Source organism: Bombina bombina, chromosome 2, assembly GCF_027579735.1.
Source record: "Bombina bombina isolate aBomBom1 chromosome 2, aBomBom1.pri, whole genome shotgun sequence".
Classification (NCBI taxonomy): domain Eukaryota; kingdom Metazoa; phylum Chordata; class Amphibia; order Anura; family Bombinatoridae; genus Bombina; species Bombina bombina.
Genome location: NC_069500.1, coordinates 937170867 through 937191587, shown reverse-complemented (window position 1 = coordinate 937191587; position 20721 = coordinate 937170867). Strand labels below are relative to the sequence as shown.

Sequence of the window (20721 nt, the reverse complement as noted above, 5' to 3'; positions counted from 1 at the left end):
AGGATATTGTCCTTTCTACAAGAGGGTTTAGAAAAGGGCTTATCTACTAGTTCGTTAAAGGGACAGATTTCTGCTCTGTCTATTCTTCTACACAAACGTCTGGCTGAAGTTCCAGACGTTCAGGCTTTCTGTCAAGCTTTAACTAGGATTAAGCCTGTGTTTAAGTCTGTTGCTCCGCCGTGGAGCTTAAACTTAGTTCTTAATGTTCTTCAAGGCGTTCCATTTGAACCCCTTCATTCCATTGATATCAAGCTGTTATCTTGGAAAGTTCTGTTTTTGATGGCTATTTCCTCGGCTCGAAGAGTCTCTGCCTTACATTGTGATTCTCCTTATCTGATTTTTCATTCAGACAAGGTAGTCCTGCGTACTAAACCTGGGTTCTTACCTAAGGTAGTTACTAACTGGAATATCAATCAAGAGATTGTTGTTCCATCTCTGTGTCCTAACCCTTCTTCAAAGAAGGAACGACTTTTGCATAATCTGGACGTAGTCCGTGCCCTGAAATTCTATTTGCAGGCAACTAAGAATTTTCGTCAAACTTCGTCCCTGTTTGTCGTTTACTCTGGACAGAGGAGAGGTCAAAAGGCTTCGGCTACCTCTCTCTCTTTTTGGCTTCGTAGCATAATACGCTTAGCCTATGAGACTGCTGGACAGCAGCCTCCTGAGAGGATTACAGCTCATTCTACTAGAGCTGTGGCTTCCACCTGGGCCTTTAAAAATGAGGCCTCTGTTGAACAGATTTGCAAGGCTGCGACTTGGTCTTCGCTTCACACTTTTTCAAAATTTTACAAATTTGACACTTTTGCTTCATCGGAGGCTATTTTTGGGAGAAAGGTACTTCAGGCAGTGGTTCCTTCTGTTTAATGTTCCTGCCTTGTCCCTCCCTTCATCCGTGTACTTTAGCTTTGGTATTGGTATTCCATAAGTAATGGATGACCCGTGGACTGACTACACTTAACAGGAGAAAACATAATTTATGCTTACCTGATAAATTCCTTTCTCCTGTAGTGTAGTCAGTCCACGGCCCGCCCTGTTTTTACGGCAGGTCTAAATTTTAATTAAACTCCAGTCACCACTGTACCCTATGGTTCCTCCTTTCTCGTCTGCTTTGGTCGAATGACTGAGTATGATAGGTGAGGGGAGGAGCTATATAGCAGCTCTGCTGGGTAATTCTCTTGCAGTTTCCTGTTAGGAAGAGATATATTCCATAAGTAATGGATGACCCGTGGACTGACTACACTACAGGAGAAAGGAATTTATCAGGTAAGCATAAATTATGTTTTTTTTTCCAGTCATGTGACTGCTATTGAAAAGCATTGAGAATCAGTGCATTTATTAAAATAGCCAGTAGGTGGAGCTGTCCGCTTGTGTTGCAGTAAAGCCAAGCAAGCTGAAATTAATCAGTTTAACCAGATCGAGCAGATTTCAAAGGAACAAGATCTTCCTGTCTATAAATCAGTCCAGATTGGAATACATAGAAAGAAACTGTTTGCAGAAAAATGCAAGTGAAGTCTGTGTTGTGTGATTATTTTATTAGGTTTATAATGCTGTTTAGCAAATGTTTTTGTTCATTTAACTTTAGTTTAATTATATATTCTGTGTTGTGTGATAATTTTATTAAGTTTATAATGCTGTTTAGCATTTAAAGTCTTCATTTCAAAGCTTTAAAAATAATGTATTAGGTGTTACTTATGACAATTTTGAGAGGGCCCGGAACCTATCTCCCTCACTTCCCATTGACTTACATTATAAACTGGGTTTCAATTTACAACGGTTTCGATTTACAACCATTCCTTCTGGAACCTAACCCCGGCGTAAACTGAGGGCTACCTGTATCTAGTTTTCAGTAATACAGAATTGGAGACACACCCATGTTCATTATTTCTTCAGAATTTTGTAACACTTTTTTTTAACAAAAGCTTTTCTTTCTCAGTCCTCTCTTGTGGTGTAAACGGTGAACACATTATTTGTGGGTATTAGTTTAGATTAAGATGCTTTCAGAAAGAAAGGATATGTAACCTATTTCTCTCTCTTCATAGACTAATCCCTGTTCCGATGGTTGGTTTCAAGGAGCTTCTGAGAAGACTTAAGGTCCAAGATCAGATGACAAAGCAGCACCAGTCAAGATTAGATGTATGTTTTGAAAACTCTGAGTAATGGCCTAAAAGACCTTAAAGGGACAGTACACACCAATTTTCATATAGCTGCATGTAATACACACTACAATAAAAAAAGAATATGCACATATACTAATCTAAAAATCCAGTCTAAAATCTTTTAAAAACTTACTTAGAAGTTCCCAGTTTTGCACTGTTAAGATTGGGCTGGTGTTAGGTGTCCCCTTCAGGGGGTAAGTGTCAGTGCAGGCCAAAGCCTGGGGCCTAGTGTACCACCTGAGGCATATGTAGATTACCTGATAAGGGCCCCTTAGAATGACTCAGACCACGCAGCATTATGATCGAAAGCCAATTCTGTTTATTGCACAGTGCAAGCCTTTCTTATAGTAACATACAGGGTTAAGGGAATGACACGTTAGGACCACGTCATCTCGTACCATATTTCATGAACAAAAGAAGCTTACAAAAATACATGAGAAAAAGAGGAGTATGAAGGAGTGTTTCTTATGACAGTAGCAAAAATATATCTGTGCGCATATTTCAGCCTAAAGCAAGGTCGTTTGGCCATCTTACCTAGATAACAGACTTCCAGGCGCCTTGCCAGGAACCTTCTACAAGGCCAGTAATACTAATACAATTTTACTAACATCAGCATATTTTCTCACTACATAATAACTGCTATAATAAATTCTAATTATTACAAAATGGATGCTAATCATCACAAGATGGCTGCGGGGAACAAGATGGCTGCCATCAGGTTCATATTACCCCTAACATACCATCCTTTTATTCTAACAGAATAACATAAAAATAGACAGGCATAGAAAATTAGTAAAGCCTTATATTATGGTAACAGAACTCTGTGAGAATACTAAAGAGAAAAATATTCGCATGTCGTGATATACTTTTATAGGCTAATTGTCACTGCATATAGGTACAGTCCCTCCAATACCTTCCATCTATCTTCCAGCCTTCCTAAAACTACCGGTCTACCAGCACAGAGACCCAACCAGCCCCCCCATCTACCCCCAAACAACGCTGCATCATCTATCTCTCCACCTGCATTGCTAGCACCCCCCAATATGTCCAACAGTTCCTTTTCCACAGTAAAGCATGACATAGCAACAGCACAACTGTCTCTAGGTGGCCTCTGAATACTTTAAGAACAGTCTTTGTCCATTTGAGAGCGCTGCACCTTGACACTTTGCTATAATACAGTTCTCCAACAGTTCATTTGCAGTAGGGGTGCTTATCCACGGTTCTTCCGCAGGGAGATACTGGAAATCTGATGGTTTGTTCATGGGGTAGACAAGGCAACCAGTGGATACCCATGGCAAGCAGACACTCGAGTCACAGGGAGTCTAGGAAGCAAACAGAAACAGTACAGGATGAGTACACACCGCAATACAATCACAATTATGTCCAAATAAAACGTCACTTTTATCCTATGTCATTAAAAATCAAACAAAACATTGTTGATATATAATACAAACTAAATACATTGACATTTCTCAGAGAATCATTTACAACTTCTAAAAAATAAAAGAACCTTGTGTTGCTTTATTCTGGATGGCTGCTATCTATAATGTTTATAATTCTCCAACCTAAATTCTCTCACACTCCTATATGAGGAAAGCATACAAACAGAACATCATTTAAAACTACAAGCTCTTTTAAAGGTAAACACATCTTTATGGTAAGAATTACTCTCTTTGACAAACAGATACCATACTAATTAATAAAAGGGAAAAACACCTTTGCTTTCATAAACTATAATTATGCTATTCCCTGAAACATTTCTCTGTATATTTACTATAAACTTCTAGCTTAGACGTGTCCTCCTTATGTTCTAAAGGGTGAAGGGTCTAAAATATTATGCTATGTTGCAGCATTTTCCTTGAACATATTTTCTTATACTCAGTGGGCCATTCAATAGGGTACAATACTGCAAAGTTCACAGTTACCTTTATCTAAAAAGTTACTATGTTAAGCACATAAACTACAATGTGCACTAATACCAATGAAGCATATGATTTCTTAGACCAAGTATGATCAATAAAAATAAAACAAATACAAGAAAATACAAAACAAGCAATATAAGGAATAGGGTTAAAACAATACTCCCCTAATTTAATTGGTTGATCCTGTAACAGCATAACAGGACTTCCATATCGAGCGGTAAGGCACAGTCCAGAGAAGGATAGTCTTTATGTCCTGAAGACACACATCAGAGAAAACAGTCATGGATTACCCAGAGTCCAGTTCTGGGGCTGGTACCAGCATGCAAAGCAAAGAATGGATCCAAAGATAGTTCAGTAACTTTTTTTACTGCAGTATGATGGTTAAAACAAGCTTGACAAAAGGTCTTTCATCTTTATCTTTTCTTTCTTTAAAGGTTTACTTGCTTTCAATCTTTAATCTTTTGAAGAGTGCACTTATGGAATTTTGCCTGTACAGATTTTACCTAAATATGGAAACTCAAAAATAATTCAGTTAGTGTGTTTCAATCTCTGAAGACAGCATACTCTCATCCTGCAAATACAAATATAGTGTTAAGAACCACATAGAAAAATAAAACATTTTAGGCATCTGAAATTAACACACTAACATTGTACGAGGAGATTCAAAACGTTGTAGGTTCACCTCCTAAAAATAATCTCCTCCATTACATAAAGATATTCATCAATACTCATCAATACTTCCCCCATGTTTGCGTGAAACATCTCATGTGACACGCAAACACAAGATAACAAGAAACTAAACGATAAATCATGCACTCCACTCATGCAGAGACAATTCTCAATAGCAAGCAAAATGAAATACACTTCACAATTCAATATGCTGTCCACAAAAGAGAAAAACATAACAAACAATGAAAACCAATCGTTCTTGTCTTACACAAAACGAAACATTAGCTGCTGACACAAATTTCAAACAACCACAATTAACTTAGAATGCAACACATATTCTGACATTCGCTGAAATGCAACACACTCAGAACATGACAAACAATTAAAAACATCCACTATGTACAAAACTTTAATATCACACAAAGAAAGCAATCACAGCAGATGCCCAAGAAACTTAAGTTACAGATTGCACAAATAAAATTGCGCTTATTTGGGACAGATCAGATAACCACAGTAGCCACTGTTAAAGGGACATTCTAGGATAAATGAAAATTCATTATTCAGATAGGACTTTTAATTTTCACCAACCTTCCTAGATTAAACCAAACATAGGTAGGCTCATATGCTAATTTGTAAGCCTTTGAGGACTGCCTCTTATCACAGGCTGTATAAATCTCATTACAACACCAAGAGACAAAATACACGTAAGCCATATAAATAAAACCAAAACTGTGAACAGATAAATTAGCTAGTTATATAAATGCAGTAGAATCAGATAAACTGTGCATCATTTGTTTTAGGGGTGTTTATTTCTAGACACCTTATGGACCACGGCTTAACTGTTAAGCAGCAATCAAAGTTATTGCAATAATAGTGGTAGACTAGTTAATAACCAAATAACTATATATATTTTTAAAGTGTCACTGAAATCACTTCATTAAATAATATCTCATTTATTTATTGAACGCAGTGGGGGTTATTTTAAATAAGAAAGAGTTATAGCTGTGAGATACAGTTTGACAGCCACAGAAATAAAATTATCATTTTTTAAGCTATATTCTATGACAGAATATAATATAAATACTTGTTTCTTTGTAGTGAGCAATTTATAGTTATCATTTTTTTATAACATAGAACACCAGTACTGCCACTTTAAATGTAAAGTGCAAATTGTTCCAAACAGAGAAACTTTTTTTTTTTTAAAGAAAAGCAAAACATGCACAGTGTTATCATTCTTCTCAAGGATAGTGAGGCAAGCTCAAAGTTTCATTTCTACTTAAAGGAGAAACACTGTTTACTGCTTAAAAATATAAAATTCACACTAAAACGTGATAAAAGCTAATTAGTTTAACCACAACAAAATTATTGGATTTAACGTTGTATATAATTTGATATTCCCCATTCTGCAGCTCTCCAGCCAAATATAACAACCGCATATAACACAAAAAAATAAGCTTTCTGAAAAAGAATACTAATACAATTTTACTAACATCAGCATATTTTCTCACTACATAATAACTGCTATTCATATTACCCCTAACAGCTGGGAAAGCAAGAAAAGCAGACACTCCCCTACATATGAAAAAACCCATTACACAACCAGGAATCTGTAGACATCAGTATGCATCTAAAACGTTGGGGCTTAGTTAGGAGTTTGAAAATCAGCACAATGTTGTTTAAAAATAAGCAGAACTATACATTTGTTATAAAAACACACCCAGATGGGATATATAAATAGATCATCTACAAAACATTTATGCAAAAAAAAATCTAGTGTACAATGTCCCTTTATTAATGTGCAGTGTAGAGTGAAAATGGACCAGTGTTTACACTGCTTGTATCATCCCGATGGTCTTCTCTTCCTAGATAATTTCAGAAGATATTGGAGAGCTACAAAAGAACCAGGCCACAACTATGGCCAAAATTGCTCAGTATAAAAGGAAACTGATGGAGCTTTCTCACAGAGTTCTTCAGGTAATAGCTGTGCTACATTTTATTGGTCTCTAGTTAAATTGCATACCAGCTGTAAACGGTTAACTGCCGATGCGTGATATAATTTTCATTTGATTCAACAGGTTTTAATAAAGCAAGAAATTCAAAGAAAAAGTGGCTACGCCATCCAAGCGGAAGAGGAGCATCTACGTGTTCAATTGGATACAATCCAATGTGAACTTAATGCACCAACTCAGTTCAAGGTAATTATAGCATAATTTAAATACTTGCTAAACAATTTGTTTACAAATGTATCATTGTTTGATGTTTTCTGTTAATGGAAAATACCCCCAAATTCTAAGTAGTAATACATACACTATAGGGTCAAAAGTATGTGGACACTCCTACTAATTGAGTTCAGGTATTTCTGCCCTACTAGATGTGCTCCAGTCAACTGTGCTATTAATGTTAAGTGAAAGCATCTAGGAGTGACAACAGCCTAGCCAAAGTGGTAGACCACACAAACTAATAGATCGGGGCCGTCACCTATCATCTGTTGAATCACTCACTGCTGAGTTCAAACTGACTCTGGAAGCAAAATCTGTCAGATGCCAGGAGAATGCTACCTACTGAAATGTATAGTGCCTACTGTAAAGTTTGGTGGAGGAGGGAGAATAGCCGGGGGCTTTTTTCCAGGGTTTGGGATAGGCCCCTTAGTTCTAGTGAAGGGTCTTCTTAATGCTACAGGATACAAAGACAATTTAGGTTAGTTTGGGAAAGACCCTTTCCTGATTCTGCATGACTGCACCCTGATGCACAAAGCAAGTTCATAAAGACATGGTTTGACAAGTTTTCGTGTGGAGGAACTCGAGTGGCCTGCTCAAAGTCTTGATTTCATCCCCACTTATCACCTTTGGGACAAATTGAAATGCTGATTGCGAGCAAGGCTTTCTCATCCAACATCAGTGCGAGACCTCACAAATTTCCATGGTTTTGGAATAGGTTGTCCCTCAAGCTGATATAGGTGTAATGGTCAGGTTTTCCTCATACTTTTGGCCATATAGTGATGTTATGTAAGTACAGCCCAGTTTTTTTTTTTTTTGTGAAAGCCAGTTTGCCACATGAGTTTAGCACCATTCAACACAAATTTAATTCCATTTTTGACACTGTACTCTTTAAACAAAGCATAGTGATTATTAAAAATATATATATTCTATTTTTAATTTTTTTTTTTCAGGGGAGACTTAATGAACTTATGTCACAGATCAGAATGCAGAATCATTTTGGAGCAGTAAAATCAGAAGAAAAGTATTATGTAGATGCTGATCTATTGAGAGAAATCAAACAGGTTAGTCTGTCATTATTTCATCTACTTTTTGCTTGCAAACTAAATGGAAAGCATTTTGTGTGTGGCCAATGTATTTAAAGTGACAATCGCTAGTATATGCTGCAAACATTTAAAATTATGTGAAGATATAGGTAACTAGAGCATATAATTACAATTTGGATGGTATTTTGGCTGAGCTGCTAACCCCTTAATTCCCAGGGATTTTAGAGAAAAAACTTCCTCAAAGTACCGGAGATTAGCATTTTAAGATTTAGCATTTTTTATTTACCTATCAAAAATATATATTTATTTTAAGTAGACAACCCAAGGTCTCCTGATCTGGGGCCAATTTTAGTATAATTTCATGCCATCGTTTCGCCTTTAAATGCGATCATATAAAAAAAAAAAAAAATCATTAACTTTTTAACAAGTTTGTTTCTTAATGAAAATATTTACATACCGCTTGTGCAGTCATAACACAAATGGTTGTAAAAGCTTCTCTGGGATCCTCTTTGTTCAGATATAGCAGACATGCATGGCTTTGCCGTTTGGTTTTTAGAAGACCGCTAACCACAGCTGCACACCACACTTCTAAAATTTCTGGCAGTGAAGGGCTTAATTAGTTAAGTGGCAAGGGTAATAGTATTGTAATTTGTGGGTTACCCTCCCACCTGACCTCCTTGATCTCTTCACACATACCCCCACTCCTTACCACCATCTTAGGTACTGGCAGATAGTCTGCCATTATGCATGTATTAGTATTTTTTCTGTAGTGTATGGGTCCCCCTCCCTGCGATTTGTTATTTAGCTTCCCCCACCATGATTTCTTCTTTTTCTGTAGTATAGTGCCCCATCCCTCCCTCTCCCTTCAAAGTTTATTTTCGGTAGCATAGGGTCCTTCCCTCTCCCTTCACCACTGGGCCTCCAACCTGCCTGCCCTCTAACACCTCCCACTGGCAGCATCGGAGGAATGTTGCAGACAGGGACACAGACCATATGAAGGCACATGCCAGAAGCCAACAAGCAGCAAGTCTCGGTTGTCACATGACAACAAGACTGCTTGGGCTTCCTGAAACTGCGGTTAAGTTCTACGTTATGCGGTATGATGGGCTATGTACCTCATGACGGAGATATACGTCGTATTGGCTCAAGGGGTTAAAGGGCCATAAAAGTACCTTTTTTTTTTTTTTTATTTTAGTACAAAGTTGTAAATATTCATTAGCTCTAAGGAGAGAGTCTGTTTTGTCGTCATGTCAAACTACTCCTATTCTCAGGGGGTTTTCCATACTGGTGTATGCTCATATTTGACTTCTGCTTTGTTACACATGGGGAGTGTGTCTGCAGATCATATATGTGTAAACTTGACTGCAGATTGCTTCTTCTCTAATGAATGTAGCATTGTAATACTTTATTTTGCTAAACAGCTTTACAGCAGCTGCCAAGCTGGGAAGAAACAATCCTTTACACAAGCCTACACAGCTCAATGTTTTTCAATAAAGGATACCAAGTGAACAAAGTACATTTTGATGATAAATGTAAATAGGACACAATTTTAAAACAAAACTTTCCAAACGTTTGAGATTTTTTTTAAATGTATTATTAAATGTGCAGATCATGTTTTTTTATTTACTCCATTGTTGCTAAAACCTATGCTTGTTTAATTGTAAAAGTGCATTTTGGGTCATTTTTAATCATGCAGTATATTGGTCTTCTTTCTAGCACTTAAAGCAGCAACAGGAAGGGCTGAGCCATTTAACTAACGTTATCAAAGATGACCTGGAGGATATAAAGTTGATTGAACACGGGCTAAATGATAATCTTCACATCAGGAGCGGGCTCTTCAGTTGACAGTATGAAGTTGTTGTTCATTTTCAGGGTTCTTAGTTGCATATGTATCTTCCAACTTTACACTTGTTGGATCTTAAACAGCATAATTATGGACCATGCCTGTGAGGACCTTCAGATGCTTTTTCAACCACAAAATACATTGGTTTCTGTTACTATCTCAAAACATTCAATAATATGTTATGGAGACACAATCTCTAAAATGAGAATATCAGTTGTCTAAACTTCTGAAAGTATTTTACCATCATAAGCACCCTCATTGGTTGTAAAACCTTTCAGTTCAAAATGAGAAGCTACAGTGACTGATTTAAAGCCCTGAAATCTAAACTCTAATGGCATTACAGTATTGCTAACCCCAGCTTTATGAATTCAATATTTTCTGAGTTTTTCTTTTTAATAAGATTCTTATTGTCAAATGTAACCTCTAAAAATTTAAAGTTTTTTTTTTTCTTTTCTTGCCAATGTAAAATTATTCACAGTTTATAAATACATATTTTTCTTACTAGTATTTTGTTTTGTGAACACTTTTTTTTATTTTTTATTGCATTTACTGGAGAGATCAGCGAGAGAATACAATTGCAGCAGAATACTGCACTTCTTGATATTAGTATAGCCAATTTGGTTTGTTAAAGGGACGTTATGTCAACTTATGATACATTTTAACATTTTTACATTAAATAATACTTTAATATGACTTTTCTTCTAATTTCTGGGTATAGCTTTTGAAGGCAAATTTTAACAGTGCATTTGATCGTTTTACTATTGCACTTTTGCTTGCATATAACTCTTATTTAACCTTGTAAAAATGGTTAAAACACAATTAAAGCCGACTCCAGAGCAGCAATGCATGACTGAGACCTAGTGTGTGTGTGTATGTGTGTGTGTGTGTGTGTATGTGTGTATGTATATATATATATATATATATATATGTGTATATATATATATATATATATATATATATATATATATATATATAATTTATTTATATCTCAATTCTCTTGCAAGGTGTATCCAGTCCATGGATTCATCCTTACTTGTGGGATATTCTCATTCCCTACAGGAAGTGGCAAAGAGAGCACACAGCAAAGCTGTCCATATAGCTCCCCCTCTGGCGCCGCCCCCCAGTCATTCTCTTTGCCGCTCTAACAAGTAGCATCTCCACGGGAGGGTAAAGTGAATGTGGTGTTAGATTTGTAGTTTTTATAAAATTAGAAGGTTTACTAAGAGTTCCTTAGCGATTTAAGCTGGAACACCTCCGCGTGCTGCTTAAGGAGGTATTAGCTACGCTGGATGACTGCGACCCCATGGTGGTCCCAGAGAAATTGTGTAAAATGGACAAATATCTAGAAGTCCCTGTATACACTGATGCGTTTCCGATCCCGAAGAGGGTGGCGGATATTGTGGATAGGGAGTGGGAGAGACAAGGTGTACCCTTTGTCCCCCCCCCCCCATCTTTAAGAAAATGTTCTCCATAACTGATCCCAGGCGGGACGCATGGCAGACGTCCCTAAGGTAGAGGGGGCAGTTTCAACACTAGCCAAGCGCACAACCATACCAATTGAAGACAGTTGTGCTTTCAAAGATCCTATGGATAAAAAAATTAGAAGGTTTACTAAAGAAAATATTTGTTCAACAAGGTTTCCTTCTCCAACCTATTGCCTGCATTATTCCTGTAACTACTGCAGCGGCTTTCTGGTTTGAGGCGCTGGAGGAGTCGCTCCAGACGGAGACCTCATATGACGAAATTATGGATAGAATTAAGGCTCTAAAGCTGGCTAATTCTTTTATCACAGATGCCGCTTTGCAATTAGCTAAACTAGAAACATAGAAACATAGATATTGACGGCAGATAAGAGCCATAGGCCCAGCAAGTCTGCCCCACCTTACCTAACAGTATAAACTTATCTAGTTCGTAGGATAGCCCTATGCTTGTCCCATGCATTTTTAAAGTCCCCCACAGTGTTTGTTGCTACTACCTCTTGAGGAAGTTTATTCCATAAATCAATCACTCTTTCTGTAAAGAAGTGCTTCCTCAAATTACTCCTGAATCTACTACCCTTTAGCTTGAGCTCATGACCCCTTGTTCTTGAATTTTCCATTTTATGTAAAATACCCACAGCCTCAGTTTTACTAAACCCTTTAATGTACTTGAAAGTTGCTATCATATCACCTCTTTCCCTTCTCTCCTCTAAGCTATACATATTTAGGTCATTGAGCCTATCCTGGTAAGTTTTATTTTTTAGACCATGTACCATTTTGGTAGCCCTCCTTTGCACAGATTCAAGTTTGTTAATATCCTTCTGAAGATATGGCCTCCAGAACTGCACACAATACTCAAGATGAGGCCTAACTAATGATCTATAAAGTGGCATAAGAACCTTACTATTTCTGCTGCAAATACCTCTACCAATACATCCAAGCATTCTGCTAGCCTTACTCGCTGCCTTACTACATTGTTTACTAAGTTTTAAATCATCTGAAATAATAATTCCCAAGTCCTGTTCCTCGTCTGTAACAGTCAGTAAAGTGTCATTGAGTCTGTAATTAACATTTGGATTTTTCTTCCCTAAATGCATTATTTTACACTTTGCTGTGTTAAACTTTAGATCCCAGTCGTTTGTCCAATCCTCCAATTGTTGTATATCACTTCTCATTTTGTCTACCCCCCCTGGAACATCCACTCTGTTGCAAATTTTTGTATCATCTGCAAAGAGACATACTTTCCCCTGTAGCCCTTTGCTGATATCGCAGATAAATATGTTAAACAAAACAGGCCCCAGAACTGACCCCTGAGGAACACCACTAGTAACAGCCCCCTCTGCTGAATGAACTCCATTTACTAAGACACTTTGTTTTCTGTCCTTAAGCCAGCATTCCACCCAGTTCACAATTTTTGAATCTAGACCAAGGAGATATAGTTTGTGAATAAGTTTATTGTGTGGGACGGTGTCAAATGCTTTGCTGAAATCTAGATATGCTACATCAACTGCTCCTCCCTTGTCTAATACTTTTGTTACATAATCAAAGAAGTCAATTAGATTAGTCTGACATGATCTCCCTGAAGTAAAACCATGCTGATTTTGGTCCTCTAAATTGTTTGTCTTTATGTAAGTCATAATTCTTTCCTTTAAGAGGCTTTCCATTAATTTCCCTACTACTGAAGTTAAACTAACTGGCCTGTAGTTGCCAGATTCTTCTCTACTGCCCTTTTTATGAAGAGGTATTACATTTGCTATTCTCCAATCATCTGGGACAGCTCCTGTTAATAGTGACTGATTAAACAGATCAGTTAATGGGACAGTTAGCACTGAACGAAGTTCTTTTAAAACCCTTGGATGAATATTATCAGGACCCACTGCCTTTGTAACATTTATTTTTGATAATGCTAACAAAACCTCATCCTCTGTAAAAAGATTACTGTTAAGCTTGTTTCTATTTTGCATAGCATCCCTTAATGTAGACATTGTATCTTCACAATCTTTAGTGAAAACCGAACAGAAGTAATCATTGAGACAGTCTGCAATCTGCTTATCTCCTTCTATTATTCTACCATCAACTGATTTCAATTTTACTATTCCTACCTTATTTTTTCTTCTTTCACTGATATATCTAAAGAATGTTTTGTCCCCATGTTTAACTGACTGTGCTATCTTCTCTTCTGCATCAGCTTTAACCTTCCTAATTAACTGCTTAGTCTTTTTTTGTTGGAGTCTCCATATTTTCATATCATCATCTGCTTGTGTGTGTCTGTAATTTTTATAAGCTATCTTTTTTGTCTTTACAGCATGTGCTACTTCTTTGGAAAACCAAATTGGTTTCCGCTTTCTTTTACTTTTACAGACATGTCTAATACAGTGTGCGGTTGCATCTAAAATGGCACCTTTCACAAATTCCCACTGTTCTTGAACCCCTGTAATAAGATTTTTCCCCTTTAAATAGTTTTTTAGGTATTCTCCCATTAATGAAAAATCTGCCGTCCTAAAGTCTAAAACTTTTGTTTTAGTCTGGGTGTACAGTTCCTGAACATGAATACTAAACCAAACAGATTGATGATCACTGGATCCTAAGTTCTCTTTTCTAGTGGCGAAAAATTCAGGTTTTGCCATTATGGCGCGCAGAGCGCTTTGGCTTAAATCATGGTCGGCCGATGTGTCGTCTAAAACAAAGTTACTGAATATTCCTTTCAAGGGAAAGACCCTTTTCGGGCCTGAGTTGAAAGAAATTATTTCGGATATCACTGGGGGAAAGGGCCATGCCCTCCCGCAAGATAGGCCTTTTAAGGCTAAAAACAAGGCTAATTTTCGTTCCTTTCGCAACTTCAGGAGCGGTCCTGCTTCAACCTCTGCGTCCACAAAGCAAGAGGGTAATTCTTCACAGCCCAAGGCAACCTGGAAGCCTTTGCAGGGCTGGAACAAGGGTAAACAGGCCAAGAAGCCTGCAGCTGCTACTAAGACAGCATGAAGGGGTAGCCCCCGATCCGGGACCGGATCTGGTAGGGGGCAGACTCTCTCCCTTTGCTCAGGCTTGGGCAAGATATATTCCCGATCCCTGGGCATTAGAGAGAGTTGCTCAGGGATATCTTCTAGAATTCAAGGACTCTCCTCCAAGGGGAAGGTTCCACATTTCTCGTCTGTCTACAGACCAGACAAAGAAAGAGGTGTTCTTACGCTGTGTAGAAGATCTACTCAAGATGGGAGTGATATATCCAGTCCCAATTACAGAACAAGGACTGGGTTTTTACTCAAACCTGTTTGTGGTTCCCAAAAAGGAAGGAACTTTCAGACCAATCCTGGATCTAAAAATTCTAAACAAATTCCTCAGAGTTCCATCTTTCAAGATGGAAACCATTCGGACGATCTTACCAATGAGCCAGGAAGGTCAATATATGACTACCGTGGATCTAAAGGATGCGTAACTTCATATTCCTATCCACAAAGATCACCATCAGTTCCTAAGGTTCGCTTTTCTGGACAAGCATTATCAGTTCGTGGCCCTTCCCTTCGGGTTGGCCACCGCTCCCAGAATTTTCACAAAGGTGCTGGGGTCCCTTCTAGCGGTACTAAGACCGCGGGGCATTGCAGTAGCACCCTATCTGGACGACATCTTAATACAGGCGTCGTCTTTTCCCAGAGCCAAGGCTCATACGGATATTGTTCTGGCCTTTCTAAGGTCTCACGGGTGGAAGATGAACACCGAAAAAAGTTCTCTGTTCCCGCTCACAAGGGTTCCCTTTCTGGGAACATTAATAGACTCGGTAGAAATGAAAATATTTCTGACGGAGGTCAGAAGGTTAAAGCTTCTAAGTACTTGCCGAGCTCTTCATTCCATTCCTCGGCCATTTGTAGCTCAGTGCATGGAGGTAATCGGATTAATGGTAGCAGCAATGGACGTAGTCCCTTTTGCTCGAATTCATCTCAGGCCACTGCAATTGTGCATGCTCAAACAGTGGAATGGGTATTATGCAGATGTGTCTCCTCAAATCCAACTGGACCAGAAAACCAGAGATTCTCTTCTCTGGTGGTTGTCTCAGGATCACCTGTCTCAGGGAATGTGCTTCCGCAGACCGCAGTGGATCATTGTAACGACCGACGCCAGTCTGTTAGGCTGGGGCGCGGTCTGGGGCTCGCTGAAAGCTCAGGGCCTATGGTCCCGGGAAGAGTCTCTTCTCCCGATAAACATTTTGGAACTGAGAGCGATATTCAACACGCTCCAGGCATGGCCTCAACTAGCGGCGGCCAAGTTCATCAGATTTCAGTCGGACAACATCACGACTGTTGCATACATCAATCATCAGGGACGAACAAAGAGTTCCTTAGCGATGAAGGAAGTAACCAAGATAATCAGGTGGGCGGAGGATCACTCTTGCCATCTATCTGCAATTCACATCCCAGGAATAGACAACTGGGAAGCGGATTTCCTAAGTCGTCAGACTTTTCACCCGGGGGTATTTGCTCAGCTGACTCAGCTATGGGGCATTCCAGAGTTGGATCTGATGGCGTCCCGTCAGAACACCAAACTTCCTCTTTACGGATCCAGGTCCAGGGACCCCAAGGCGGCATTGATAGATGCCCTAGTAGCGCCTTGGTCCTTCAATCTGGCCTATGTCTTTCCACCGTTTCCCCTTCTCCCTCGGCTGGTAGCCAGAATCAAACAGGAGAAGGCCTCGGTAATTCTGATAGCGCCTGCGTGGCCACGCAGGACTTGGTATGCAGACCTAGTGGACATGTCATCTGTTCCACCATGGACACTGCCCTTGAGGCAGTATCTTCTAATACAGGGTCCATTCAAGCATCCAAATCTAGTTTCTCTGCAGCTGACTGCTTGGAGATTGAACGCTTAATTCTATCCAAGCGTGGGTTCTCTGAATCAGTCATAGATACTCTGATCCAAGCTAGAACACCTGTCACCAAGAAAATTTACCATAAGATATGGCGAAAATATCTTTGTTGGTGTGAATCCAAGGGTTACTCGTGGAGTAAGATTAGGATTCCAAGGATATTGTCTTTTCTCCAAGAAGGATTGGAGAAAGGTTTATCAGCTAGTTCCTTAAAGGGGCAGATATCCGCTCTGTTTATCCTTTTACACAAGCATCTGGCAGAAGTACCAGATATTCAAGCGTTTGTACAGGCGTTAGTCAGAATCAAGCCTGACTATAAACCTGTGGCTCCTCCATGGAGTCTAAATTTAGTTCTTTCAGTTCTTCAAGGGGTTCCGTTTGAACCTTTACATTCCATAGATATTAAGTTATTATCTTGGAAAGTTTTGTTTTTGGTAGCTATATCTTCTGCTCGAAGAGTTTCAGAATTGTCTGCTTTGCAGTGTAACTCACCCTATCTGGTGTTCCATGCAGATAAGGTAGTTTTGCGTACCAAACCTGGTTTTCTTCCTAAAGTTGTTTCTAATAAGAACATTAACCAGGAAATCATTGTTCCTTCTTTGTGTCCTAATCCAGCTTCTAAGAAGGAACAGCTTTTACACAATCTTGATGTGGTTTGTGCTTTGAAATTCTATTTACAAGCAACTAAGGATTTCAGACAAACATCATCTTTGTTTGTTGTCTATTCTGGTAAGAGGAGAGGTCAAAAAGCGACTGCTACCTCTCTTTCTTTCTGGTTGAAAAGCATCATCCGATTGGCTTATGAGACTGCTGGGCAGCAGCCTCCTGAACGAATTACAGCTCATTCCACCAGAGCTGTGGCTTCCACTTGGGCCTTCAAGAATGAGGCTTCTGTTGAACAGATTTGTAAGGCAGCGACTTGGTCTTCACTGCATTCTTTTGCTTCTTCGGAGGCTATTTTTGGGAGAAAGGTTTTGCAAGCAGTGGTGCCTTCCGTTTAGGTTACCTGTCTTGTTCCCTCCCTTCATCCGTGTCCTAAAGCTTTGGTATTGGTATCCCACAAGTAAGGATGAATCCGTGGACTGGATACACCTTGCAAGAGAAAACAGAATTTATGCTTACCTGATAAATTACTTTCTCTTGTGGTGTATCCAGTCCACGGCCCGCCCTGGCAATTAAGCCAGGTTTAAATTATTGTTTAAACTACAGTCACCACTGCACCCTATGGTTTCTCCTTTTTCTCCTAACCGTCGGTCGAATGACTGGGGGGCGGAGCCAGAGGGGGAGCTATATGGACAGCTTTGCTGTGTGCTCTCTTTGCCACTTCCTGTAGGGAATGAGAATATCCCACAAGTAAGGATGAATCCGTGGACTGGATACACCGCAAGAGAAAGTAATTTATCAGGTAAGCATAAATTCTGTTTTTACGGTCAGCAGGCCAGGTTCTCTGCAAAATACTGACCTGTGCAAAATAATGTATTTGCTGCTGATTTAACCAGTTTCATCCCAAAGTGGAAGGTGACCTGTTTTGCTTTCAGTGTTACTGTGCCCTCGTGCCTCCTGCTTTCTCTGTCAGTGTTACTTGCTTCACATTTACTCGGTATATGTGTTAATGGTAAAAGAAAATGACACTCAGACGCCTTGTGCTCATAATTTTACTTTAAATTACTTTACCATTGTTTCTTAATACAGAGCGAGTGCGCACACAAACCTTATCAAGATCTTAAAATCAGATGTTTACATTAGAGCCTTACACATCCTGAAAGCCAGGGTGTAAAATCTCGTAAACTTTTACTAAGGCTCACTTAGCTTTTTTGATTATTCAACATCATCTATATACAAATGCCCCTTCATGTGTTCTAAAACGTGTGTAAGCTTCTCAGTGTTCTTAAATTATAAATAAAAAATTTCACCCCTGCCATGTAAAAATGTAATCATAGGTGTCCATCCCCAGGCCCAAAGGCAACCATTCAGCCTATATTTGGTTAGTAAAAAGCAATTTAAAACCAGACTGTATAGATATTATACATAAAAAAACAGTTTGTGTGTGTATAAAACAATGTTAATTGTGAGGAGGGTGGAAGTCTTGGTGAGTCCCCGCACTGCAGTCCTGAAAATATTAATCTGCGTCACTGACAATCTAGCTGTAGACCAAGAAAAGATTCCAACAGAGGATAAGGCTATTTCGTGTTTTTATACTTGCCGTAGGTTAATGTTTCAGCTAAGTAATGTGGCCCCTGACACCGTCATAGCCATTGGGCATCTCACAAGCATTGTGACCGCAGTGGAGATCTCCGCTAAACACAGTTCTCTACTGTCCACTGTTTTAGCGATGTCAGCTTTTGAGTTGGTTTGGTGTCTTGGTATTGAGAACTTAGTATTGAGAAAAGATGGCAGTGACCATAGTGAGGTGGGGGAGGATAGAGAGCTGTTTGAGAGTGGTAAGGGAGGTATCAAGGGGTGGGATGTGTCAGGTTGGAGGCTGATCTCTACACTAAAGCTAAAATTAACCCTTCAAGCTCCCTACAAGTTACCTAATTAACCCCTTAACTGCTGGGCATAATACAAGTGTGCTGTGCAGCAGAATTAAGCAGCCTTCTAATTACCAAAGAGCAATGTCAAAGCCATATATGTCTATTTCTGAAGAAAGGGGATCCCAGAGAATCATTTACAACCATTTGTGCCATAATTTTACAAAAGTAAATTGACAGGAGCGCTACAGCTAATGGTGGATGAAGCAATAATCATATAAATATATATGGAAAATATAAATCAATACAAATGTGTAGAAATGTGTCTAAAACTGTGCAAACAGTGAAATACTAGTGAGATATTTGATGTGATAATAACAAGATATTTAACGTGACAGTAACGACTTCTATTAAAGTCATAAGAAATTATCTAAACAGTGATGATGAAGTGATAGTGATAAATATAATGAATCAATACCAATCGTATGTGTGAATTAATACGGCTATACCAAGGTTTAATAAAAACAACATATAAAAACAAATAATAGCATCAATCTCAGTGTGTGTTAAATAGCTAAAAACCGGACGTCTCCGTTTGTTATAGAAGAAAAGGTTGCCACCACATAAGGGATAGAAACAGTCACAAAATGTCTTTTCTTTCAGACAATTGTAATAGCAAATCCGGATAAATAAATAGTTTGTAAGCAGAAGCTGCAGGCTTACCCCCAAGTAGTGTGTAACTCAGTTGTTTCTGTGAATGAAATTACCGCCGTGGCGGGGTCACCTTTATGGGCGTCGTCCTGGATAAGCAATTCGATTGGTCCTTATCCGATCAGCTTGAAACTGTAGCTGCCGTACTCCACAGAACAGAGTATTTGCTCTTTAGTGCCTGAAAGCACGCAGGGTACTCTTTAAGGATGTTATGTGGAAAGTGCAGGTTGTGGAATAGGTGAACGATGTTTCTAATAAAGAGGTCAGTGACCTCGCTACAAACCAAGTTGGCAGTATTCAGTGCACAGATAAGCACCAATATAAAGTTGGTTCGTGCTGGCTCGTTAGATCGTGCTGTTTTTTTAGAAGATTGCTCCAAACTTTTTCAACCAGGGACCACAAGCGTCACAGTTCTGAATAATAGATTAAATACTGTAGCTTCGACTACAGAGGGGCTATGCAATGTCTAGGTTGCAACTAACATCAACGCGTTTCTCCCTATACAGGGCTTTTTCAAGGCTCGCCAGAAACACGGGGCCCTCAAGCTCCATCCGGAGCTTGATAAATGGGCGCCTTTGTGTTATCAGTAGGTTTTGTGACATAATTGCTGCATCATATAAGGCACTCCCCTAAGGCTTTCATCATGACAACCAGACATCACATTACACCATGACTGTCAGTTTAGCCTTTAGTTATGTTATCATTGCCACTTAAGCTTAAAGGGACAGTAAACACCTTGATATTTTAACATAAGATGTTTAATTATGCATAATAAAACAACTTTGTAATAAACTTTAATTATTTATTTTGCCCCTTTTCATGTAATTTAGCTCTGGAAAATGTGCTTTTTCTATCTCTGCATTAGAACAGCATCCTTCTGACTTTTGAAGGTTAACTCTGTATCAATTTTTTTACTTATTGATTTTAACAGATGGCAACTGCAAAACAATTCACTTTTAAACTAACTTAAAGGGCCACTAAACCCAAAATCTTTCTTTCATGATTCAGATAGAACATACAAATTTAAACAACATTACAATTTACTTCTATTATTTATTTTGCTTCATTTTTGAGATATCCTTATTTGAAGAAAAAGCAATGCTCATGGGTGAGCCAATCACATGAGACTTCTTTTTTTTTTTTTTTTTTTTTTTTTTTTTAATTTTTTATTATTTCATAGCCGAAAAAAAACAAAAAAAACAATGAACAACAATCAAGCTCTTTGTCATTACGTAGGACGGTAAACCAGTGAAAAATTATACCATTTCTGTTACAACTCAAGTACACATAGTGATAAAAGACCAAATACAAATGAAAAGATGTATACTTTCACATTTACATATGTTTCCGT

General features: G+C 38.6%; 1 protein-coding gene across 2 annotated transcripts in view; it reads left to right on the top strand.

The window, feature by feature from the left end:
- NUP54 (nucleoporin 54) overlaps positions 1-20721 on the top strand; it is a 153614-nt gene that overhangs the window by 52118 nt on the left and 80775 nt on the right. For both annotated transcript variants that reach the window (XM_053703402.1, XM_053703401.1), the window contains exons 9-13: positions 2040-2133; positions 6614-6721; positions 6823-6942; positions 7917-8027; positions 9726-9856. In XM_053703402.1, the coding sequence (XP_053559377.1) occupies positions 2040-2133; positions 6614-6721; positions 6823-6942; positions 7917-8027; positions 9726-9854 (562 nt within the window). In that variant the 3' untranslated portion in view covers positions 9855-9856. The remainder of the gene's footprint in view (positions 1-2039; positions 2134-6613; positions 6722-6822; positions 6943-7916; positions 8028-9725; positions 9857-20721) is intronic.